The sequence below is a fragment of the Symphodus melops genome (assembly GCF_947650265.1).
Source record: "Symphodus melops genome assembly, chromosome: 11".
Taxonomy (NCBI): domain Eukaryota; kingdom Metazoa; phylum Chordata; class Actinopteri; order Labriformes; family Labridae; genus Symphodus; species Symphodus melops.
The window spans coordinates 23988036-24013582 of record NC_136701.1 but is presented as its reverse complement, the minus strand read 5'-3'; the positions used below and the strand labels follow the sequence as shown (position 1 = coordinate 24013582).

The window sequence follows — 25547 nt, the reverse complement described above, 5'->3', positions numbered from 1 at the left end:
GCGTCTCTGCGGCGGATTGAGGACGGAACGGTCGCTCTCTTTAAATGATTAAAATGCCTTTATCCCACTCTGGAAACACAATAAAGCAGATTTTCCTTCTTCACCGTTTTCTTTCATAACGGGAAATAAATCCTGAAGAGACAAACACCTGAGATGTTTGCGCTGTATTTCCACACCGGATCGCTCTGACAAAGCAGATTAATATTACCTGAGGGGCAGTTTCTATCCTGTGTGTTTTGTTAGTATGCTAATTAAGCATATCCACTCCGAGCTGCCTGTGTTTTCCACTGTATTCATTCATTCTCTTTGAGAAGTGGCCCATTTAGATTTGCATATAGATAAAAGCTGAGGCACTTAAAATGTAAAGTATTGACTGGCAGATCTGTAAAATGTCTCACTCGTCGGAATCAGACATCATTATTTTGTACTTCTGGGGATCACTGAAGGAGTGAAACAACGATTTATTAACCATGAGAAGAGACTAAACTATGCAGCGTAAACATGCGTTAAAGGAATTTTTACTTTTTTAATTAGAGCCTGACAGATTAATCGGCCGATACTATATTAAGTGACTTTATCAGCTTTTTTTATTGGCCGATATTACTCGATTTTTTTTCATCTTTGAAATCGAGTTTCATTGTATCACACTCGCAGCTCTCTTTCCCCAGCAGAGGGCGCTAGCGTCATGACTCTGCAGAGAGTCAGGCAGCCATATACGCACATGCTCAGTCACTCTCCAGTTGAGCGGCCATCTTGTCTTCAAACTGAATATACAGTAGTTTGATAACACAATAAATGTGTGCAGTTTATCTATCTCTAAAGAGTGAACGTAGATCAAAGGACGATTTCGGCCAATTGATCAGGATGTGATTTATTCTCTTCTTAATGTATCAACATTGGCACCAAAAATCTCACATCCGTCTGCACTTTTTTTTTTTTTTTTTTTAACCCTGACACCTGAAAGGTTAAACGTTTTACGACTCTGGACGTTTTATGAATATTACATTTTCATACTTAAAAGTTAATGACACAGCGAGCTCTACTTGAAGTGTGATGGTGTCGTGACATATTTCTACTGCTCACCTCTGACTGTCCTGTTTAAAGTACATGAGATTAATACTGACACTTATTAAGGGAGAAAAGTTAACCTTTAAATTACATGAAGAAACTGCACCCTGCCTCACAAAATCTCAGTAAATAACTAATAAAATGTTATTTTCTAAAACGTCAGCTCCAGAAGTAGTTCACTCTCACATTTCATTTATAAAGCAGAATTTAATTGTATTTATTTAAGCTCTGTGTTGTTAGTCAGATTCAGATCAGAGATCCTTTTTCAGTGAGACCTGGAGAACAAATCAGAAACACGCAGTTCCAACTCGTGCTGCACGCGTTTCAGGATGAGAAAAATCCTCATCAATAAATCAGCTAGTTTGGATTCTAAACTTCTCCCTGAGGATTTAAACATTTAGGCGAACTAGGTTTAAAATCTGACCGCAGATTGGTGCACAAATCCGAACTCAGTCTCGGCTTTAGGAGCGACGAATTGAACAATGCTCAACCAATGAAGGCTGTGGATTCGAACCTTCAGGATTAAAAGTGAGAATAGGTCGTCCAGATTAGCTTGATAGTTAAAGATTTGTCCATATAACCTGAATCTTGAAATCTTGAATCTTAACAGCTGCATTCATTTCTCATGCAGTGATAGGACCCCAAAGCTCATCATCGATACAGAACAGTAATATCCTCATATACACACTTAATACATGTTTATTTGACTCTTTTCTTTTACAAAGTTTGCAAACAGCCTGTTTAGATCTCGGCTGGTGTTTTTTTGGCATAAACACACTCAGAATATGATGTGTACCTTCATCCCTGCATCGCCTCCCCGAGGCACCTGGTGTCTCAGTTTGTTGTTCAATTATTCAGGAAATCTCCACTCCTGACATCTGTCATAGTTCCTACAATTTACTCTGCAGATGAGTGTGTGTGCATGTGTGTGTGTGTGTGTGTGTTTTAGCCCAGAGAGCAGCAGACGTCCCGCTCCCTGCGTAGACGTGATGGACTCTGTCATATTCAGAGCTTGTGGGATGATGCACTGTTTGTGCAGCGGTGTTCAGAGTCACTGTGAAACACGTCAACTTGTATTTGAGGCTTTTATTAGCATCGTGTTCAGTAAGTATCTCTTCGAATTCCCCTGATCCGGGACGAGGATTTGAATACATAATCGGGCCTCATTAAGCTTCTTATGAACAGCAGGGTCAGTAAACATTGGGGCTTATATGCAACCAGATGTGACTCTGAATTTAAGAAATCTCTAAACATACAACTGTTAGAGACTGAAAGATAATCTAGAAGAAGCACATTTTCAAGTTGTACAAACTGAACTTGAGTTGCCAAATTAAAAACACAGTACAGTCAGGTGATACTGACTTACAGATGGTGTGAAATGGACTTTTTTAAGAACATTTTTTGAAAGTGTTGTGTTGAGATTCTGCTCCTGAATGCTCTGGATTTGTTTGGACCAGAGAAGGTAGGCGCTTTAAAGTCGGGCAGCAGTACCTGTTTTAACCACTAGGGGTCAGAGTTACATACTGCTCCTTTAATTTAAACCTTTGCACACACACACACACACACACAAAATCTACTTTAAAACTCAGACGTTTTCTGAAGTTGGAGTTTTCTCACATCTGAAGTGAGGTCTACATTGTGAGATCAGGGAGAAATAAAAAACGTAAAAAGATTCTGCATTAATATAAATAAGAATCAAGAACTCCTTGCTTTAATATCTGCTAAACATTTGAGACAGCAGAAAGAAAGCCGATGCATCCGCTCTGCACTTTGTTCTCCTGCACTCAGCATAATTAAAACGGCATGTTGTGTTTTACTTTGTGCTTAACGATGAATAAATACGATTAATAAATGCAAGTGAGGCAAATTGAAAACATTGAGTTGATGTTGATTTATTATAAACGTGAGTGCTTGTGCCTCTCGTCATTAATGAGGTCGTCGGAGGCAGAATTAGTTGTCCCTCCCTGCATTTCATTTTCCAGCTTGCAGCTGTTCTCCTGCAGCGACGTCGCTCTCTGTCGCACCGGGAGCCAAATGTCTTTGAGTGCACGGACGAAATTTTAAATAATCACACAAACCGCAGTGAGTTAGCAAACAGGAATATGAAGACAATAACAACGTGTCCTCTCAGCTGTGTGTTCTTCAGCACTGTGGGACATGAGAAAACGGGCAGGGTGTTTGTTTTTTTATATGATAAGAGATGAGAAGATTTAGAAGGTTATTCATGTCACAAAGTCAGCAACCAATCAGAATCCACTTAATGCTAAACGTGTGTCTCAGTTTGTGAGGACATTATGGGAAGGTTAAAGTAAAAAAAGAGTAAACAGCAATGTTCCTCCTGTCAATCTACTTGAATTGAGTAAAATTACAAAACTGTTACGACCAGCTCTCGGGGGGGAAAAGTGACCCTCCTTCCTCGGGCGGCTCAGTTGGTAGAGGTGTCGAACCCTCGACCTTCTCATCCCGGAAGGTCAGGGGTTCAATCCCCAGCTGCTGCTGCTGCAGCAAAATGTTCGATGTTTCTTTGGGAAAGACTCTTGACCCCGAATTGCTCCCGCCGGTTCATCTTGCTTTGTGTGAATGCAAATGAATGGATGAGTTCTCCCGTCAGTGTGTGTGATGTGTCGGCGTGAAAGACGAGAAGAGCTCATGTCCGTTTTCCATTCCTCGCTCCGAATCATGAGCCACAATCGGATGAATTTACAAGATTTATTAACAATAAAAACTAAATTAATCAACGTCAGGGAGAGCGGCGGCCAACAAAACATAAACACAACATCTACGTCAAAAAACCAACAAACTTCGCTCAAATACAAAACATGAATGTGACATTTAAGCTAATAGAGAGCAGACGCTAAATCTGCCAAACAATCCAAATATGAGGTGAGACTCAAAGTAACCTTGGCCGGCATCGTCACGGATAACCTGATCAGCTGTGACTGTCGTTAGAGGCAAAGACTGAGCTCGACGTCTGAACACAGAGATGTAGATCACATTTCCTGTCTATTAAAAAAACAAAACCTCCTCTTTAATACGATGACACTGATCTGCATGGATGCTGATCTCTCCTGCCTTGACTCTGATTGATTTAACGGTTGTGTTTTTTATCTTTCCTCCACCTGATGCTCAGGTCTTACTGCTTTCAATCCAAGCTTTTGTGTGCCGGAGAATCAAAGCGTGTCTCTTTCAGCTTAACTCATGCCATTATTAACCGGACGTCCGGTGGGATTTGCCAGCAGATGTCAGCTTTCAAGATCAATTTTTATCAACAGGAGGCAGCGATGTGCTTCGTGTGTGTGTGTGTGTGTGTTGAGATGCATTGTTGTGTCTCTGACAGCGTGAAGTTCTTGACTTCCTGCCTGTTCATTCGTTCAGACGTGTGATATTCGGAGGAATGAAACCCGACGGTCCCTCTGAGTCGAGTTGCACACACGCCTGTCACACGCGTCATTAACTGTAATTAACGTGTGCTACGCTGTGATCCAGTCGGATTAACGCTGAGCTCTGCTCCGCCTCTTTACAGATTGTCAGCGTGGGGAAACATGTCAAAGGCTACCATTACATCATGGCCAACCTGGTGAGAGGAAAATGACTTCTGATGCTTTCTGTGTTTCATCTATTCTTCACCACATCTCTCTCCTGATTTCTGATCACCACCTCTGCTCTGTTTGTTGTGGTATTTATATGCAAACTCCTTCCTAAGTGTCAGTGAACGCCTTGTTATCTCTAAGATGGGGGTTAAAACTGGGAAAAAATATGCTTTAGATGCATGCATTATGCATACTGTACGATGAACAATTCAGACCAGAACGCTTTCAGCGATATCCAAAAGATGAAGGTTTAGCACTTCTCTGAATATGAAATGTCATTTTATGGTTTGTGTTTGATTTTGCATGCAGTCAGTAGAGATTGGTTGATTAGTGAAGGACCTGATCTCTTTTGTCCGTTGCTGATAATAAGAGAAAAAACCCACCTCTGCTCGCGGCTGCTTCAGATTCATGAAATAAAATGAAAGTTTAGTCTTTTCACTTTCATGAGAGAGGAAGTAAAGACACCAGAAGAGAAGGGAGCTGCGTTGAAGCAACTTTAACTAGAGACCAAACCAAGGCGTTCCCTTAGGTTCATACTCATGAACACATGAAACCCGAACTCTATGCACGCTCTGCTTGAATGATACGGATGCATTTGCTCACTTGCTCCATTGCTTAAACTCGAGTGCTGGTATATTTAGAGTACCGGACAGAAGCAGATGCTGTAACGTCTCGATGAGTAATTCGACCAAACACGCTGAACCAAAAAAAAAAAAAGGGAAATATTTTGTGTGAAGAGAAATAATGCATTCCTACATTTCTGTTTGAATCCCATCGCTGTCAGTTTTCATCAGGACCACTGAAACCTTTAGGCCCCGTGTCCGTGCAGCATTATGTTCTGAGCGCTAGCTTCTGTTTCCATTTGTTGTAATGAGTAAAGAGCGTTCTTTCGCCTCGAGAGAAATCGAGCACCCTACATCTTTTTTTTTTATCAGGCGCTCCTCGTTGTTGTGCGGCTGTCAATAGTGACAATTAAGGCATCATATAGACTGCACTAATGTTCAGCTCCCTCTTCAAGGAGTTTGAGTCTGTTTTATTGTCATTCAGTCCCCTGCAGTCATTGACTTGTTTTCTTTCTTTCCTCGTCTGACTCAGCCGGTGACCGCTCTTTCCTCTTTTGTCGCCCCTGAAGGGTTTTAAGGACATTAACCTGGAGCGCTTCATGCACGGTGGAGCTAACGTCACGGGCTTCCAGCTGGTCGACTTCAGCAACCCCATGGTCATCAAACTGATGCAGCGCTGGAACAAGCTGGATCAGAGGGAGTACCCGGGCTCGGACGCCCCACCAAAGGTATCAAGTGGTCAAATCAGCAATGTTATTAACAATTTAATATCTATGTGGTTTGGTTCTACGATATAAGGGGAAAAAGAAGACTGCATGTTGGTGGATTCAGAAGCTTCAGTTAGTCTTCATTTTCTGCAAACATTCGGATGAAGCATCAGAGGAGTTCAGTCCCTGCTTGCATTCAAACTAAGTGAAAACAACAGCTACCTGTGGAGTGTTTGTGCAGACGTTAGTGTCCAATTACTCAAGATCTGTCCAGGACTCTCAAGACCACTTTCTAAAGAACACTCTGTTTTTTGTAATTGGACACATTTTCACTTCGTCTTGTCCAGGACGCAGAAAAAAAGACAGATTAAAAGATCAGTCACGGCCATAACTGCTGTGAGACAACTCAACTGTCAGTGCATTATTTTCTATTTATGTTGTCATTTCTCGGATTGGATGCAACGCTCCCTGCCTGCACTGCAGCAGATTACTTTTCTCGTTCACTGATAAGTTTAAAAACAAAAGAATGAAATGAAACTTTTTTTTCATGAACAACATTTTCTTAAATACATGCCATGCATACACTAAAGGTACACGCACTGATCTGGGCGTGGTTATGGACTTGGTCTTGGTGTTGGGGCTGGCTATTCATTAGTTTTGGGGTATTCATCAGGTCTGATGAAGGGCTAAGTCATGTGGTGATAGCAGGAGCAGCTTCTTCCTTTTAAAGCAAGATGTGCACCAGGAAGGACAGCCTGCCTGAAAATGTTCCAGAAAGTTCCAGGAGTGAAAAAGGATTTTGACTCGATGTTGTTTATCAAAGTCTCTGTTCACTCTTAGTCTAGCCTATACTCTGATTTTGGTCTTAACTTGGTCTTAATCCCTCAGAGCCTTGGACGTGACTTGGTTTTGCCCACTCTTTATCTTGGTCTTGACTCCATGCTAATAAAGCCCAGGGCTTGATGCATTCTGGTGCTGGTCACGACCTGGTCTTGATTTAAGTCTTCTTGACTGCAGCACTTGTAGAAAGTCATGTAAAAATATTTGCTTCTTTAGTCACCAGGCTCAACTTGAAAAAAGTCAGGTCTGATTCCTCTGCGGAACAAATAGTGCACACAGCAGAGACAGAGAAGAAAGGTCAGGAGCTGCATGTTGCCAGGTGTGCAACAGAAACATCCCATAATAATAAAACACACTCACGAGCGTGCACACATAAACAAGCAGCTGCAGCAGAAATCTGCATAGTTTCATCCACCGCTGCCCTCTGCAGCGATGTGACAGACTGACCCACTTTACATCCTTTTCAGGCACACAGATTGCAAATGGCGTTGGGGCAAGAAGGCATCACGCCATGGTGGTCAGCAAAGCTCCTCCTGCCCCCGAGCAAATCTGTGCCCAACAAAGATTTCTATTTAAAAAAAAACAGATGCAGCCGAGTGGAAACCGTGGGAGTCAAGAGAGGGAGAGAGAGAGAGAGAGAGAGAGGGAGAGGGAGACAGAAAGAAGAGAGAGAGAGAGAGAGAGAGAGAGGAGAGAGAGAGAGAGAGAGAGAGAGAGAGAGAGAGAGACACAGAGAGAGAGAGAGATAGGGAGAGAGAGAGACACAGAGAGAGAGAGATAGGGAGAGAGAGAGAGAGAGAGAGAGAGACACAGAGAGAGAGAGAGAGAGAGAGAGAGAGAGAGAGAGACAGGGAGAGAGAGAGAGAGAGAGAGAGAGAGAGTGTAGGATGTGTGTCTGATGGATTTGGGCGGTTCAAATTAACATTTTTACACCATAGGGTGATATCACATGATATTATTCAGTGTGTGTGTGTGTGTGTGTGTGTGTGTGTGTGTGTGTGTGTGTGTGTGTGTGTGCAGGGCTGTTTGTGTTATGTGTGTGTGTGTGTGTGTTTATCTCCCTCTCCATTTCTTGATAGATTGCTCTCTCTCCTGGAAATCCACTCAGACTAAATGACTCTGCTCGCCATTAAGTTTGTCCACAGCCTGAGTCACAGCCGGCCCTTCTTTCTTCTAATATATTTACACCGCCGCTGAGCGAGGTCTTCTTCTGGCATGTTTACTCCCTTTTGCAAAGACAAATCGAGTCTCGTGTTAAAGTTACAGGAATCTGCAGGTAGTGAAGTAATGAAGCACTCGCGTACAGTTTGTCTCTCTGATGGCGAGCTGCGTCATGACAGGGACTAATGATGAGATACTCAAATCTGTTCCTGTCTTTTTACCCAAAGATCTCTGCACCAATCAGCAGTTTGTAAGTTTGCTTACAGGGAAGTAAATCTGAGTACCTTCTAGGGTCAAGACAATTTGATCTGATGAAATTCTCAATTACGACAGAGAACGATTCGATACCGATGGATTATCGAATCCAAAGTATTTCTGTTCACTCTCCGGTCCATTATTCCTTCCATTTTCTGCACCGCTTTTACCGTTCGGGGTCGCAGTGGGCTTGAGCCGGACCCAGCTGCCATTGGACGAGAGGCGGGGCTACACCCTGAACTGGTCAGCTGTCAATCACAGCTTTAAAACCGACCAGTTCGTAGTGCGTTCCCACGGATGCAGCAGTAGAATCAGTAAAACAATCCTTTCCATCGTTAGTTAAGAAAAAGTCCCAACAAATACCATCAAGTGTCTGTCTGGAAATATTTTCTTGGTATGCGGGGTTCTCAGTTATTATTAATTCACTGATTCATATCTGACGTTGTGATGATGATTGGTCATTTTGTGCCGGAGTTTATCAGTAGTTTTTTGAAGGATGCCGTCTGTCTGTCCGACCACATCTGATGTTTCCGGCTCTCTTCAGCCGTTCATCAGATTATGTGATAAAAAGCTAAAGAGCCTGAAACTCCAAATGTGGCGTACATTTCATTAAATCTGATTGTTAACATCCACTGACCTTTTCCTTTTGACAAATTCAAACCAGATAAATCTCCCTTTTCAATCCCTAAATCGAGGGAACAAGCCCGTTGAAAAAAATCAAAACTTAGTGACTTCGCCGATGAGCAAACGGGAACATGTGAGACTGATTCTTTTAACTTTCTGTTCTGTCATCGTGCGGCTCCACAGTTCGGAGACATGTTGGACTTTACGTTGTCTCATCTTGTCCTTAATTTCCGACACTGAAGAACTAATCCAGCCTCGTCCCTCGTTCCCCCCCGTCCACGTCCCGAGCTGCTTCAAGCTGCTGGCAGAGACTCTCCTGACAGCTCGTCCTGCACCTCTGTTATTTGTGTGTCCGTTACTTTGGGCAGCTTGTCAGAGAGAAACAGGGGTATAGAGAGCAGCAGCCTCCGTAGAGAGCCGTAATGTCACAGTGAGCAGTGGGCTAATGAATAGGAGTCACCGTCGGCCGGAGGCGAAGTTAATGAACTCCTGCTAGCCGGGATAATTAATGCCAGACTGCTACCGGCTGGACAAAACATCCTCTTCTCCCTCTTCTTTTGTTCCCCAACCACTCGCCCTCCATCTTACTCCCTCTTCTTCTTTCACTCAATTAGTTTCCGCAGCGCTGCAGGTGAGGTTTATGCAAATGCATGGCTCACGACGGTGAGTGTGCAGACGTAAATACTCCGAGAGGACACGGAGTCGTCAGGTCAGAGATAGATTAGGGGGGAAATTGGGGAGTTTACACGGTGGGGGGTTAAACTCCTCCCATCTCTCCCTCTCCGACTTTCCATTTCTAGAAAATAATGAGCAAATGTAAAGCAGCCTCTCTGCCGTTACGATGCTCCGCTCGGCCCTGCAGAAACTCAGCGTGCTCTCTGAGGCAGATTGTGTTAAAGGAGGTCTAAGCAGCAAATATAGCAGAGGATTTGTCCTGTCCAGCTAAATCAGCATTAAATTGGCCCAAAACAGACAAAACAGCGGGGCGGACTCCTAACAACGAATCAATTCACAAATCACAGCCTCTGTTTTTAGTCGTTTTACTGAAATTTCAGCTGTTTTTTCCTGCAAGCATAACGTCTCTAGCACCCTCTTCCTGTCTTCCAGTACACCTCAGCGCTGACGTATGATGGGGTGATGGTGATGGCCGAGGCCTTCAGGAACCTGCGGCGGCAGAAAGTGGACATTTCCAGGCGGGGGAACGCAGGCGACTGTCTCGCCAACCCTGCAGCCCCGTGGAACCAGGGCATCGACATGGAGCGCACTCTCAAACAGGTGAGACAGGAGAGGAATGCTGCTGACGTCATCCGAGACAAAAACATGCAAAACGACTGCAAAGACGCAAGCAAACACAGAAATACAAAATACATTCATATCCACTCAAAATCCAAATTTCCCCCAATGGGGATGATTAAAAGGAGCTAGTTATACGCGCATCACAGTGCAGTGCAAAAACAGCAGACTGAGGAAGAAGATGTGTTCACACACTCGCTTAAATGCCATCGCCATCGAGTTCTTTCTAGAAGAAGACGACTGATCGAAACTCAGCGGCAACCTCCGATGTTGAAAAATGAAGACAGTGCAAAAGTGCAAAATGCTGCAGTTTGTCGAGTGTCCGCTTGAAGCCGGCTCCAGGACGTCACGTACACAAAAAACACGTTTTCACCAAATGAATGAAAAGTTTTTGTGGCATTTGAGGAAGTGTGTCAGCTGTGGGGTTTATAACGTATCTGACCTTAACACTGAGGTCAATGTGAAGCTTCAGTTTTTAGAAGCTACTGATTTGCATAAATGTGGAAATGTTCCTTTAATGCCCCGGAAACAGCTGAAGGTGTAGTCCACTGTCTTTCCACAACAAATGAGAAGCAACTTTTCTGTTTGCGATGTTTAAAAAGACACATTTAGTCCTGTTTAAACTCATCTGCTCTTTGTGTGTTCTCGTGTGTGTGCAGGTCCGGCTGCAGGGATTAACAGGTAATGTCCAGTTTGACCACTATGGCCGCAGGGTCAACTACACAATGGACGTGTTTGAGCTGAAGAATAATGGACCCAGACGGGTAATCACATCACACAACACGCCTTTCATTCTTGTGTTTATAGACTCCTCTTTGTGTTTCTCAGACGTGAGCTCAGATATTTACTCCTCCGGTGTTATCAGAGCGTAGACTCACCTGTAGAGCAGGAGGTACCTGAACGTCCCAAAGTGTGCTACAGCTGGCTCACCTTTGTTGTCATGGAAACTATTGAGAGACACATTAAGTACGCGCCGTGTGTCAGTTCAGTGATAGCATCCTTCGGAGGATCCTACGCAGGCTGTTCCTGCCCTCACGCATAGCGTTACTAAGCACTCCCCCTGTCGCCTAGCAACCTCAACAGCTTCACCGCACAAGCTAGCTAGCACGATGTAACATCACTTAAGCCAGCGCTCCTGGTGTTTCATCAACACTTCTGTTGCTATAGCGCTGTTTACGAATCAGATGAAAGCAATCACCCACTAATCGGCCTTTGCGCTTCGATTGGCGCATCGTGGACATCAGGCTACGCTTGACGAAGACGGACGCTCCAGATGGATCCTCCGTGGTCTGGATAGTTCATAGGTCTGTCTTCAAAATGAGCCTCAGTTCGATCCATAGATTCACACGTTCAGGACTGTGTGAGGTATCGAAGCAGCATGAAATAATACAGAACAAGGAGGAGGTGAATCCAGGCTTCGACACCTCATGTAAAAGCCAACAGACATTTAAAGAGCTGATCACAGAAAGTCTGAGAACATTCTTTAGTATCACACACGTAACGCTGGAAAAAAAGGGTTTTTTAAGCCAGGAATGACGGGATGGATTTCTGAGGGAAAAATGAATGAAAATGGAAAAGAGAGAGAGAGAGAGAGAGAGAGCGAGGGGGGGGGAACACTTGTGAGAGCGAAAGGATGGAATGAAATAGAGAGCAATCATGGAGGAGGGGGAGGAGAGAGGGAGGAGGCAAAGAGGAGTTCCCATCAATCAAAAGCTGCTTCAGCCTGTCGTCCTGCACACATCGAGGGTCCTGTCAGGACAGGGTGTGTGTGTGTGTGTGTGTGTGTGTGTGTGTGTGTGTGTGTGTGTGTGTGTGTGTGTGTGTGTGTGTGTGTGTGTCCTGTGTTTTCCACATTCCTCAATCATCCTGATGCCCCAGCACACAGGAGGTACCAACCAATCACATTTCTCGGTTCAAGCAGCGGCCGGCTTGCCTGCTAATGTTTGCCATCACAGCTCCGGCCTCTCACACCATCAATACACTTGATTGATACGATATTAGTTAGCAGGAATAATTAGATGTTTATAAAAAACACATAAAGAAGAAAGAGTGCACGTCACGCCTTTGACCCTGAACACGCTCAAGATGGCGACAGCAACGTCACACGAACATGAAGAAGCATCTGGAATAATCCTGCACGACGGCGTCTCAGCTGCAGAGTCCTGCACGGTGACGGACGATCCCCTTTAATTTACAGGTCGCATTTTGAGCTCAGGATCTTCGAAGCTGAAATATCACAATTTATTATCTTTAGTTAAAACCACAAAAAAATGTGTTCAGCTTTATTTAAATACCTTTATGTGTTTCTGGACTCATTTGATTATGAAAACAGATCATCGGGGAGAAAACATCTGACACACAACTTTTTGTTTTAAACAACTTAAAATGCACCAAAAACATCAGGAGACACGTCAAACTGCTTCAAATTAGCCGGGTTGTTGACAGTATTTTTGAATAATTAAAAGCACACACACACACACACACACACACACACACACAGCACAAAGCACAAACTCTGTGTGAGATGTTGTTTTGTCGACAGATCGGATACTGGAACGATGCAGACAAACTGGTGCTGATCCAGGACTCTCCGCTGCTTCCGAACGACACGTCTGGCATCGAGAACCGCACCGTGGTCGTCACCACCATCATGGTAAGAGAACACACGTGCTCACCAACACACACACACACACACACACACACACACACACACACACGTGTGCATGCAGTCATACTGTTAACAAAACTGCCAGGAGACTTTAGTGTAAAGTGCTGCTGCAGGAACACCTTTACCTGAAAGCCTGAGGGTTCGTGCAGAGGTTCAGACATCTTTAAAATCTGACACGTTAAATCTGCTTTCACATCGAAGACGTCAGCTGTGCTGTTTCACTTCGTGTAAAGTACCTCGGCTCCTTCCAAGGTTCTCGACAAGCACCGGAGAGGCTGCACTCCCGTCTTATATGGCGCCGTGTTTAATCAACAGTGGAGGCTAAATATAGACGTGCTGTGTGCAGAATCTACGTTAGACTTCCTTCTTTTATTGCAGTGTAAAGTATCACCCTCGTAAAGTTTTATTAGCGGCCTTCAGAGCTGAGTTAAAGGACTTCTTTGCTATTTTGGGGCGGACGTTAACACACTCTTGCGGGAGACCCCTCATATATATAAAAGTTAGAGATACCGATTATCCAATTAAACCAGCCTCAATAGAGCAGACTACAGGAGTGGTATCTAGATTGCCAAATTGATTTGAACTCAGAGCAGAAAAATCCCACCCGCTATCTACCACACGTCTGCCTTAATCTTACATATGTAACACTATGACAGTCTATCCAGGAGTTTCCTGAGAGGTCTCGTGCAAGGATCAGATTTCAGCACTTCACCTTCGGAGGCCCTGATGATGACTTTAGCAGAGGTTAGGCATCACACACAGGCTTTGTTAGCATTAACAGTAAAAGAGACACTTAGTTAAGGGAGCTTTGTTTTTATTACTTCATTAGAAACTTCAATAAAACGTCAACGACCATCACTGAGAGTGTCTTTTATTGCACCATAAACATCTCAAAACGCAGTCGAACAGCTCCGTTACCAGCTGCCGTTACTGAGGCTTTTGTTCCAATTTAACAGGAAAAAAAAAAAAGACTTTTATTTTACACATGATTGAATGAATGGCCTTTGCATGACATGTGGATCTCTGGCTGTAGCAGCGACTCTGACATGGGTGACTACAGTAAAACATCCTGATGTAACAGCTGAGAGGAGGAGGAGGAGGAGGAGGAGGAGGAGGAGGAGGAGGAGGGGGGGGAATGGAGAGTCACAGCTCAGCACAATCCTCCCTCTTTTCAGCCCCTGATGAGGAACCCCATTTTAAGAAACTGAGCCCCAGTTGGACGCAAGCAGGATATGAAAGCCCCTTAATGGGAGACTGATGGACACTGCAGCCCGAGCCAAAATGAAGCCCTAAAGACACACACTGGGCGAGAGAGAGAGAGAGAGAGAGAGAGACGCACTCGGCAACTATGTTAATGGACAGAAAACTGAACAAGAAATGGAGCCGCTCAGAGCCGTAATGGAGCCCCTCGAGAGGAAAATGAAATGCAAATGGAGGGAGAAAGACACTGTCTCTCTTTAAGGACGGACGCCTGTTGAGGCTGTAATGTGCTCCCCAGCTGCTAACCGTACAGAGTCTGTTTGCTAGCATAAAAGCTCCCTCTACACCTGTTTGTGTGCGTGTGTGTGTGTGTGTGTGTTAGCTTCATGCATCGTCATGCTCCCCGGTGCGTTTGTGTGGCAAATCACGGCTTCAGTCCCCACCCTGATTTTTGAAGTTGTCATTTTAGGAGAAGATCTATGGACCCTGGACTGTAACGTGAAGCAGCACCAGAATGTGATTATACATTATGTCTCAGTGAATGCTCTAAATCTGTCACTTCCTCCGACTACCTGCTCCACCGCTCAGTCCATTACACCCTGCGAGGGCTTCCTGTAAGCTCTAACACAGCTTAGAGAGACTAATGCGCTCATAATCATCCCCGTTCATATCCATCAAGCTTTTATGCTGCATGATATTATAGTTTCATTATGACGGCTGCGTCTCACACACACACACACACACACACTTTTAATGTTCATGGAAGTAACGTTTGTTTAGCAGAAACTTAATGAAGTGTCTCAGCATTGTATCTCTTCACAGCTGCCTCCGTGTCTTAGGATCGTCTGAGCAGCTGTCATAAAGGACATGTTCAATATGTGCAGACAGAAGCCTGTAAACAAGTCATCATGCTGCTGATTGCACAACGCTGATATTAGCTTCTTTCTTTGTCGGCTGACTTGACTTTTTATGCCTCAAATCGTTAACTAAGCAGAACTAAAGAGGAGGCAGGGACGATAACTTCAATCACCACGATGGGAGCAAGAGATCAAAGTAACTTGTTGGTATTATTTTGCACGTTGAATGTGATGTAGAGGAAGAACTTGTTTTACATGTATTTAATCTAAAAAGTGGGCTGCATCCTTCATACGAGTGCAGCAGTGACCTTCATGAAAATTCACCCGCTTGGATTGCCAGCCTGTAAAATATGACGTGGTTGAGTCACGTGTTTGATTAATGAGCGACGAGCACAGAGTGAGAGCTCCACGACCTCGCCAGTGTCTCAGAAGGATGTAAGTTCACATCGCGAACAGACAGACGCTTCAACGTTGGTGTTTGCAGACCGAAGAGGAGCGACGGCTAAGCAAGATCTAAATTCACACAACTCTTTTTTTGAGCTTTTAAACAACATATGCATTTTTAAAAAAATGAACAGTTGACTGTTTTAAAGTTGTAGTTAAAAATAATCCACAAGCATCTACCCGAAATATTCCCATACTGTAGTACATGAGGAATAATACTCACTGCTGAGCTCTCAATTTGATATATTCATTCAGGAAAAATCTCGAGTGAGCAGTTTGGTTTTTTTTCATCGACGTCATATTGAACTTTTGAAAAGATTTGTTTTTGGGCTTTTTGTGCCTTTATTTTAGAGGTATTAAAGTCAGGAGAGAGAGAGAGAGAGAGAGAGAGAGAGAGAGAGAGAGAGAGAAGAACAACATGCAGGTCACGAGCCACAGGTCAGAATCAAACCCGGGTCGTCCGCTCTCTCGGCCTTCAGCCTCTGCACGCGGGGTTCAAACACTAACCACTAGGCCACCTGCGCTCCTCACTTACTTTATTGCAGAAGCAGCCTGACTGCTCCTGCACAGGTTAAAGCTGTGCTGCTTTGATTGAAGCTCTAAAACCCTGAACAAAGGCTGCCGCTGCCAGTCGAGTGCACTTCATCGCGGGGAGAAAAAAAAGGACAGTGGTCATTTGCGAATATTATTTCTACATTGTGCCTTAAATGTGCTGCCCCGTTTTCAATGTCATGCCACCAAATTGAATCAAATAAAAATGTAATTAGTGCCTGAAGTGGCTGCTGATGACTGCGACTCACAAATGAGTCACTTACTGAGCACCAGGCTTGTGTGTTGGCTTCACAAAATGTTTTTCGTGGTCACGCTATTATACAATATGGACAAACCATTTTGCGGCCTATTAGTGCTCGTGTTTAAACAGAACGAGCGACAGATTGTTTATCCTGCATGACACACAAAACGCTCGCTCACAGAAGCAAACAGAACGATTTCACGAAGCGCAGTCTCACAGTTTTTGACCTGTGTGTGTTGATGTGCGAACTCCTTTGTTCTTACGCATGTTCCTTAGCCTGTAGCGTGTGTGTGTGTGCGTGTGTGTGTGTGTGTGCTTTAATGGCATGTTAATTAGTCTCATTAGACGATGATTGAGGCAGCGTGGCCCGGATTATTGACTAGCCTGTCAGCCATACTGAGCTTTTCTGTGATGACCTCTGAAACACTGATCCCCTCTCGTGTTAGAAACACTGACTGCGTCCTTTATCCTGCTCCTCCGGCTGCCAGCGACTTCATGCACCCTGCTTTCATAAATCACAAACATGGAAGCTGTGCTAGGGCTCTCATATCATCCAAAACATCTGCGAAGCTCAACTTGTAAATTAAGTTCCATCATTCATTTGGGTGATTCTCATTAAAGATATTATGTGCAACATTTACATGTATTCATTTCTGTGTGACGGATTATTACTCAACTTCAAAAATTAGACATTCTCCATCTTTCTCTGTTTCCTCTAAAAGCCTGTTGATTTATTTCTATGTAAAAGACGATTTTTTTCCTGGAGGAGACTCAAAGGATGTGATGTTTGTGTATGCTCCCCTGCTGTGAATTGTCCTTACAGTGGGCGGTGCTAACTCCAGCTAGCTTGATTCTGAGTCTGCTAACATTAAAAGTGGCGAGCATCCACCAAACGGTTCAAAACGAAATCTGATTCGTTGTCTTTCATGTCAGCTTTTTTTGTGGACATTGAGTGAACTTGCCGTAGCCGAGTCGAGTAAAAGCAACAGGATGCTGACTTCACCTGTAACGACAGGCCTGCAGGGGGCAGAAGGCTGCAGGGCTGCAAGAGGAGGGCCGCTACTCTCCAGTGCTTGGACAAGAGAGACGATGTTACGTAGAAGCTTGAACATCGTTTCACATCAGGGAAGAAGCCGTTTAGCGCCCTCTGCAGGTTTATCCCAGGATTACTTCAACATGCGGAGCTGAAATGTTTCCCACGTTAAGTTTGAGTATCCGGCACATTTAATCACATCACCACGAACCTCAACAGGATACTGCTGGTTCTGATGTTTAGCTAGCTTAGCTTAGCTAAATAAAGGATAAAGGATAAAGGATGCTTGTGCAGTCTGTCCTAAAGCAGATTCATCTGATCCTGATTGGAGAATCTAGAAATGTAAAACAGTATGTTCATCACTATTTCAGGACATATTAACCTCGGTGTTGAACATTACAAAGTCATGGGCACTTAATAGGTTTCCCTGTTTTTGCTTAATGACGTATTCTGACTAATAACCCGTCTTTAGGATTCATCTATATTTTGTGGATCTTCTGTTAGGCACACGTTTGCTAAATAATACACCAACTAAGATTGGAAGTTGTAATGCAAGAGCATTTTCTAAGATATATTTTCTTGTTATGAATTTCGACATGCAACAGTTTCATTATGCTACACATTAGTGTTTTTCCCTTTTTGCCGCAGGCTAAGCCGTGCATTATCATTCTGCCCTCGTTGTCGAGTCTTTGTTACCTTGCTTCGGCCCGTGGCAATGTCAAGCAACCACATCTGACGAATAAATAGCTCCTGTTATCAATATGCAATATGCTGCCTTCCATGACAAACGTAATTTATTTAGAAATATGACCCCAGAAACCAGACGAGGTTTACATTTAAATCACTTTCTTCTCTCCCAGTGGGGCTAATGATCTATAACCTGCCGCTGTCACAACTGATGTAACTGCGGCCGATTACTGGAAGTGTTCGAGTCGAGTCACACTCGTTTTAGATATTAAGCCTTTCAGTCTGACTGCTGCTCATTCCTCACTTCCCCTCAGCTTTATGCCTGCCTCCCCTTTTTCTGCTTAGTCATACTTTCCTCTAACTTTTTCTCTTTGGTTCTGTGTATCATGCATCATATTAATTCTTTGAAGATTTTTTTTTTTCAGTTTCCTGTCTGAACCCTCGTCTGAGCTGTGCATATGAAGCACAAGCTGTCATTATGATTACGCATGCATCTCTTTCTATTTTACTCTAAATTATCTTCAGCATTAAAAAAAAAAAAAAAAAAAAAAAAAACCTCCCACAGCAGCGAGGATCGAGTCTGTAGTCAGTCTGAAAGCTGCGTCATGCTTTTATTCATCTGTGATACGCTCAGGTGGTGCTGGAGCGCAGATATTTTTTTTTAAAGGGGATTGCAGAAGGACTGGAGACACATGTCAGAGTTAGAGAAACATGGGGAAATAGATTTAACATAAAATGTGACCTTAAAAACTCTGTTAGGGGGGGAAACGAAAAAGTGACACCAATCATTTTAAAATCTGTTCTGTTATGTTTATTACCAAGTACAACAACAAATCTATCATATCAGACATGTAGACGTCATCCGATCATCAGCTCACTTCAACTTCATGCATACAATAATTAAATTATTAAAAAAAACTCACATCGAAAACTTTTATTTTTCGTGAGTTTTGCGTAAAACAAAAAAAAGTTTACAAAACCACGACAGCCGTTCGCTGCTTTACAGAACATTTAAATCGTTCAGGATTTAAATTCGCTGTCTTGCAATCGTGGGCTTCATTCAATGTGTTTAAGAGTGCGTCTGCCATTAACTGTCGATATGAACGTATGTTGCATCACCTGCACAAACACAACAGGCGGCCTGCTCATTTAAACATTGCTCCACAGCACCCCTAGTGGTGGAAGACTCCACAGGCTGCCTTTAACTTCAGCCCTGGTTGGTATCAATGAGCTGCCCTTCCTGTTTGTCATCTTGTTGTCTGTTGTGGTGCGAGGCGTCGTGTCCGTGTGTCTGTCTGTCTGACGGTCTGGTTCACTGGTTATGGTCCCCTGTTTAGGAGGGTCCCTATGTGATGCTTAAGAAGAACTGGGAGATGTACGAGGGGAACGACCAGTACGAGGGATACTGCGTGGACCTGGCCTCGGAGATCGCAAAACACATCGGCATCAAGTACAAAATCTCCATCGTCCCGGATGGAAAATACGGCGCCAGGGACCCGGAGACGAAGATCTGGAACGGGATGGTCGGGGAGCTGGTGTACGGGGTAAGAGCTCTCGTTTTTGCACTTACACATTTTGCTCTGATTTGGACTGACGTTAACTTTTGATCCACGCTTCATTATCTCATTCAAACGTAGATTTCAAGCTGTCAGGAAGATTAATGGGGATAATCAGGAGACAGCGACGTGTCGTCGTCAAATCTTTAGATGGAAATAAAACCGAGGCGGCTCGGCGTTCATCGTCTTTCGAAAATGAAAGTCAGTCACTGGAGTCGGGTTTCATTCAAAGTTTAAGCAGAGAGTCGATGACGGCAAAAGATTTCTAACGGGACATTTTGTGCACCATTTGTCATCCTGATTAGTTTATAATTATCACAATAAAGTCGTAAAAAAAAAAAGTGAACTACATCTGCGCTGGTTAAAAAGCTCTTCCTGGATGGTAAACAACTTTCAATCAATTCTCGAATAAAAAAACCTCGACAAGAGCATATAAAGCTATCTGTTGATTTGTTAGGAGGCGCACTAGCTGTACCCTCGAGCACAGCTTTGACACACCCACATTAATAATTAACAATAAAGTAATGATGGTCCCTATAAAACAAACACAGCTCAGATGATCAGATAAAAGTGCATTTTTAAATTTGATCAAAACAACTGAGTTCTGCCAGACTCTCGAGTCTGCTGCTCCGAGTTGATCTTATTAGATAGATAGATAGATAGATAGATAGATAGATACTTTATTGATCCCGAGGGAAATTCAAGTTTAACATCGATATCGTTTGTACGGTGGCCCTGAAGTGCAAATCACAAAACACACAACAGCAATGACTTCAAAAAGGAAAGGTAGGCACCTGCTCTTCACAATAATCGTCGTTGATTGGACGAACGCACTGTCTGTCTTTTTAACAGGAAGTAAACGCTTCGATCTCGTTTGGCGTCAGGCGGAGAAAAGTTAGCGAAGGAAGTGCAGCAGGAGGAAATACCAGGATGTTCTTCTCTGGAGGGTGTAAATTAGCATCACAGATACATATCCTGTCTTCTCCTAAACAGACAACTGGCAACAGACCTGCACGTTGCTCTGTGAACTTTGAGCTGACTCCGATCTCCTTCCTGCAGTTCTGAATTATTGCAGAGTGATTTGAATGTGTGTGTGCTCAGTTTAGGAGAGGAGAGCATGTTCTTCCTCGTCTTAGAGTGAGTTAGATTTCATAATTGACAGCAAGTTTAACAGAATCTATATCAGGTAAATCCCTTTTCGAGAAGTTGTTGCGCACATATGTAGCTTTTACAGAAAGTTTAAATTCTTCTTCATCTGCAGAGTTTGATTGAATCCCTGAACGTTTAAAGCACATCGATGTGCGCTGTTTGCTGTTGCAGATAATTAAACCCATCTGAAATCTCACTGTAAACACACTATCAATCTCTTCAGGGTGTTAATGCTCGCAGGAAGGAAAGGGATTAGTAGAGGTATCAGGTCTGAGCTGCAGGAGGAGTGCGGGTTTGAAGGTCGTTAAAGAATCTCTGAGGTGAAGATTCGATCCGGGAGGCGAGGTGTGTTTCTGCTGCTGACCTTGTTGTGGGAGGAGAGCCTCGTGCTCGTTAGGCTGAGATATAAATGAGACATGAACGGATGTTCTCACTCCATGTTTCTGAACAAAAGAGAAAGTGTTAACCATTCTACCATTCATTTAGCCGATGCCTTCGTATAACGTTAAGAAAGTAAGAGCTGCAATTATGCAGTTCATCAGCAGACGCTTTAATCCAAAGAGACAAACATCAGAGAGGAAGAACAACACAAGCTCGGATGTCGAGTTTGGTAGTTCTCTTCCAGTGACCTCTGGACATCAAGCTCCTTACAAACCAGCGCCTCAGAATAATCGATATTTACCAAGTTTTCAAGTTTGCTTCAATTTAGCTCCACAGGAAATGATGTGTTTAGTATTCAGAGACGTAGCAGAGCAATTTGTTTCAGATAAATTGAGACAAAAAAGGGGGGGGGGGCAGGGGGGGAGAGATACATTTTTCCTGTCCTCTTTTTGCTGTGAGTTAAGTGGCATTTTCCACAAAGAGGCATTTGTCACACCTGCGTCTCTTTTGTGCGGCGGTGACTCACTGAGGAGTCGACTGCGGCGAGGAGAGGTATGGTTCGGGGAAGTGTCAGGACTGATCAGGCAGTACAATAGCTCTGCAGCTGTAAAGACTAACCAGGATGGTCAAAAGCACATTCAGGAGTAAAGAGTGCAGTCTATTTTCAACTTTATAACAAGCAGTGAGAGCCGTAACACTCGCTGTCTGCGAGAGCTGAGGAAACGAGGGGTAAAATCCTTTAAATATAGATAACTCAACTCAGGAGAAAAAACCTCATCCTTCGACTGTCTGTAAAAGTCAGTTTAAGAGCACAAATTGTGTTTTCTTATTTCCAACTGGTTTATCTGCCTTTGAAGTCTCCGAGCAATCAAGACAGTAAAAAGACAAAGATGCATAGCCGACACAGCACTGAGTACGGTATTCTCAGAGGAACAACCGTTTCATCGCACCCACCTGTCAATCATGTCTGCTACGCCCCCCAAATTTGAATAACACAAATCTTTTTCAAAATCAAAATGGAGCTGTTTAAATTCCTCGTACAGTTTGTGTCAGTGATGACGATAACTAATCTTTTGTACCAGGCTGTAAACGTGTTTATCTATGCTGTAAAAACGGCTTTTTCCCCAATCATGTGTCTGTGACTTCCTGTGTTCCTCACGCAAAGAACTGCAGGATTTAACACTTCCTTTTTATTTCATTTTCACACTTCATTTATCAGGACCGGAGGCTGCAGCTTAATATTAACCCCTCTATTTCTATCCTGCTCCGAACAGACTGTTTCTGTGTCGGTCGCTTTAAATGCAAACGGCCTGTTTGAGCACACATATTCTAAAAAGTGGAGCAGGAAGAAGACGGAGAGGACGGACTTTTCTCATCATTGGGGGGTTTGTAGACAGATGTTTGAGTTAGAGGAACATGGGGAAAAGGATTTTGGACCATATTTTACACACCTCTAAAAATATGTCAGCCATAAATAGGAACAGACACTGGGTCAGTAAATAATAAAAAAAAGAAGATATGAGAAACCTAAAGATAAAGATATGAAACCTCATAGGAGCATTTCCTCCGTGTCTTAATACCGAAGAAATCCAGACAGCTTTACTCGTCAAGATGAATTCACGGTTGCCGACATGTTTTTGCGTTATCGCATTTCAGTCGTCACGCCTTCATTAGTAACATGTAGACAGACAAACAGCAGCTGTGATGCAAACAAACACGTGCCAGGTGCTGCTGGCTCTAATTGGTGTTTTTTTTTTTTATGGGCTCGGTTAATATTAAATTTCCCAGATGTTGAGATGTTTAAGTGTGGAGATGTGGACCACATTATGCTCTCTCATCTAATCCCCCCCAGACACCCAGAACATACACCGCAGATGTGTTTCAGTGAATTTGAGCGAGTTACACAGCACATACAGGTTAAAAAAAATGCATTGCATGCTGGGTAAAAGTGTCAGGAGGAGGAAACCGGCTGTAACCCTGAGTTCTGCCTTTGACGCCACTTTATACCATCCGGTATCTCGTGAGTGATTCGGAGCGCTGGCAAAGCCTTCCTGGATCCGTCTGAGGACACGGGAGCTGTCAGCACTTTCCCCACCTTAGACCATTCATTTCTGCCCGCTTCTTCCCTGAAAAGCGGCGCTGCCACATAAAAGCCCTGCCTCCTTTTAACCTGCCGTGTATTTCAGCACGCACCGAACGCCCCGAGACTGTCATCTTAACGCATTCTGCTGAGGATGAAAGAACTTAAATCTCTTTCATTTTCTCTTCCTCGTCCATGTTTTTTTTTTTTCCTCCTTTCCTGCCTCCTTCAGCGTCAAGATGGCCGTAATGAAACTTTAAATTCTTGCTGATATTAAGCCCTCTGCTCCGGCGCCAGACAGACAAGGTCACAACTGTTGCTAAGTCACTAACTGTATGGCTTTTCAACCGAGCTGGCGTGCACTTTTTCCTCCTCTGCAGACCTCAGAGGTGCCTCTGTATCCCATTTTCACCTTCCTGTGCTGTAAGCACATTTCTCGGACACATGACTTTATCCTTCTTGCTGATTCTCCTGCAGTTTCAGCTAAGCCTCTAAGCTTTCGAGGGGGGGGGGGGGCGGGGAGGGGTGAAATTTCTTATTTTTCTTTCTCCCTCTGTCTCAACTTGATCACTCTGAGATGAATTCTTCATGCGTATAAACTTGAGATTTGCTCAGTCGAGGGAGAAATGACATGAGCTGAGGAGAAAAGAATAAGAGGGTAATTGTTGTTGTTTTGTTTCCTGGTGGCTGGCTGGCTATTGGCCTCCAGCATGTCGTAAATGTGACTAAGTGATGTTTGATTGTTGCGCCACACGGCTTTGGAGAGATGATCCATCATTTGCATTTGTTTATCTGTCATCATTTGGATTTTAGAGTTGCAGTCAGGGAGGCTAATCACACTCCTTTTCCTCCGCAGAAAGCGGAAATCGCTGTGGCCCCTTTGACTATCACGTTGGTCCGGGAGGAAGTGATCGACTTCTCGAAGCCCTTCATGTCGCTGGGCATTTCCATCATGATCAAAAAGCCCCAGAAATCCAAACCGGGCGTGTTCTCCTTCCTGGACCCGTTGGCCTACGAGATCTGGATGTGCATCGTGTTCGCCTATATCGGCGTTAGCGTGGTGCTCTTCCTGGTCAGCCGCTTCAGCCCGTACGAATGGCACACTGAGGAGCCCGAAGAGGGCACCGACGGTGTGCCAAGTGACCAGCCCCCCAATGAATTTGGTATCTTCAACTCCCTCTGGTTCTCCCTGGGCGCCTTCATGCAGCAGGGCTGTGACATCTCCCCCAGGTAAGAAACCTCTTTAAGCTCAGTGTTTTTTCTCGCTGATGCAGGCTTGTGGACACACAACTTTCAGGTTGATTATAATCACAATGTGCCGTCACCTCAGATTAGATGTGTGTCTGTGTTAGTCTGAGCAACTGCTTTATTGTCTCGCCTGTCAATCTGGTTCCATCATTATTGTTCCAGAGTTGTTTGATTGACATCAATGAAAGCTGAACGAGTATCGACGGCCTCCTGTGACGAGCAGAAACACGCCTCAGTCTGTTGATCAGAGTTGGTGTTGTGTGTCCTATAGCACTACAAATTAAAAAGTGCCAAATGTGTAGTTCCACTTATGAATGTGACGAGATGGAACAAAAAGTCTACCAATAATCGTTTGTAAGAGATGGTTTAAATGTTTAACCGCTCCTGACAGCTCCCTCGTCTTAAGCCTGATTTACAGCTGACCTTCACAAGCAAGCCGCAGCTTGTTTAAAATGATGTTTTCTTTTCCAGTTTAAAGGTCACATATTATTCAAAATCACTTTATGATGGATTTGAACACTAACATGTGTCTCTAGTCTGTCTACAAACCCCCCAATGAGGAGAAAAGTCCATCCTCTCTGTCTTCTGCCTGCTCCACTTTTTAGAAAATGTGTGCTCAAACAGGCTGTTTGGAGATTTTCCCTTCATGACATCACAAAGGGCAGTAGCCCCTCCCCCAGGTGGGTGACACTCCCACAGCTAGGTGTTTGTTCTGCCCTCTGAGTCTGCCTTCTCACCGTAAACAATAGGACATGGAGCCAGAAAGCAGCGAGTACACCCGAGCCCTTCCAGAGAGGGGGCGTGGCCAGACACAGCTCATTTACATATTTAAAGCTACAGACACAGAAACAGCCTGTTCTGAGCAGGGCTGAAATAGAGGGGTTTATAGACATGATCAAACACAGGATCAGAGTGGATTTACAACAACACACTTCTCACACATGTTGAAGAGGAGCTCTGACACTGATTTACACTGAAGAGGAGAATATGTGACCTTTAAGTATTTATTGACTTTAAGTTTTTATTGTTGTTGACTGTAAACATAAAAGAAACGTAAACTATAATTTCGATAAGCTCCATTTAGTCTTTCATCATTTAACACTGAATCTATAGGATGGTTATGTGTTGTTTTATCTTAGTGTATGTTTTTAATATGTCCTGGTGTCTCGGGCTTCACAGCGTGGCATCATTTTGTTGCTGCATCGTGTCGTTTGTGCTCTTTGTGTCACTCATCGCTCTTTGGCAATATTTGCATTCTGTTTTTGTCTAACTGTTTTCCTAGTGGCCTTGTGTCAAACATTACGAGAACAAGAGAAACTGAAAGCAGATAGCGCCCTCTACTGGTTAAAA

General features: G+C 43.8%; 1 protein-coding gene across 6 annotated transcripts in view; it reads left to right on the top strand.

The window, feature by feature from the left end:
* LOC306832215 (glutamate receptor 4) overlaps positions 1-25547 on the top strand; it is a 115805-nt gene that overhangs the window by 68252 nt on the left and 22006 nt on the right. For 5 of the 6 annotated variants that reach the window (XR_013780198.1, XR_013780199.1, XM_079356709.1 and 2 more), the window contains exons 5-11: positions 4592-4645; positions 5791-5949; positions 9916-10083; positions 10761-10865; positions 12644-12754; positions 19121-19327; positions 23806-24179. Coding sequence is in view for 4 of the 6 variants with exons in the window: in XM_079356709.1 (XP_079212835.1) it covers positions 4592-4645; positions 5791-5949; positions 9916-10083; positions 10761-10865; positions 12644-12754; positions 19121-19327; positions 23806-24179 (1178 nt within the window). In the remaining 2 variants the exon portion in view is untranslated. Of the gene's footprint in view, positions 1-4591; positions 4646-5790; positions 5950-9915; positions 10084-10760; positions 10866-12643; positions 12755-13944; positions 15201-19120; positions 19328-23805; positions 24180-25547 lie in introns of those variants that run through there. The other variant, XM_079356711.1, reaches the window with a different exon arrangement.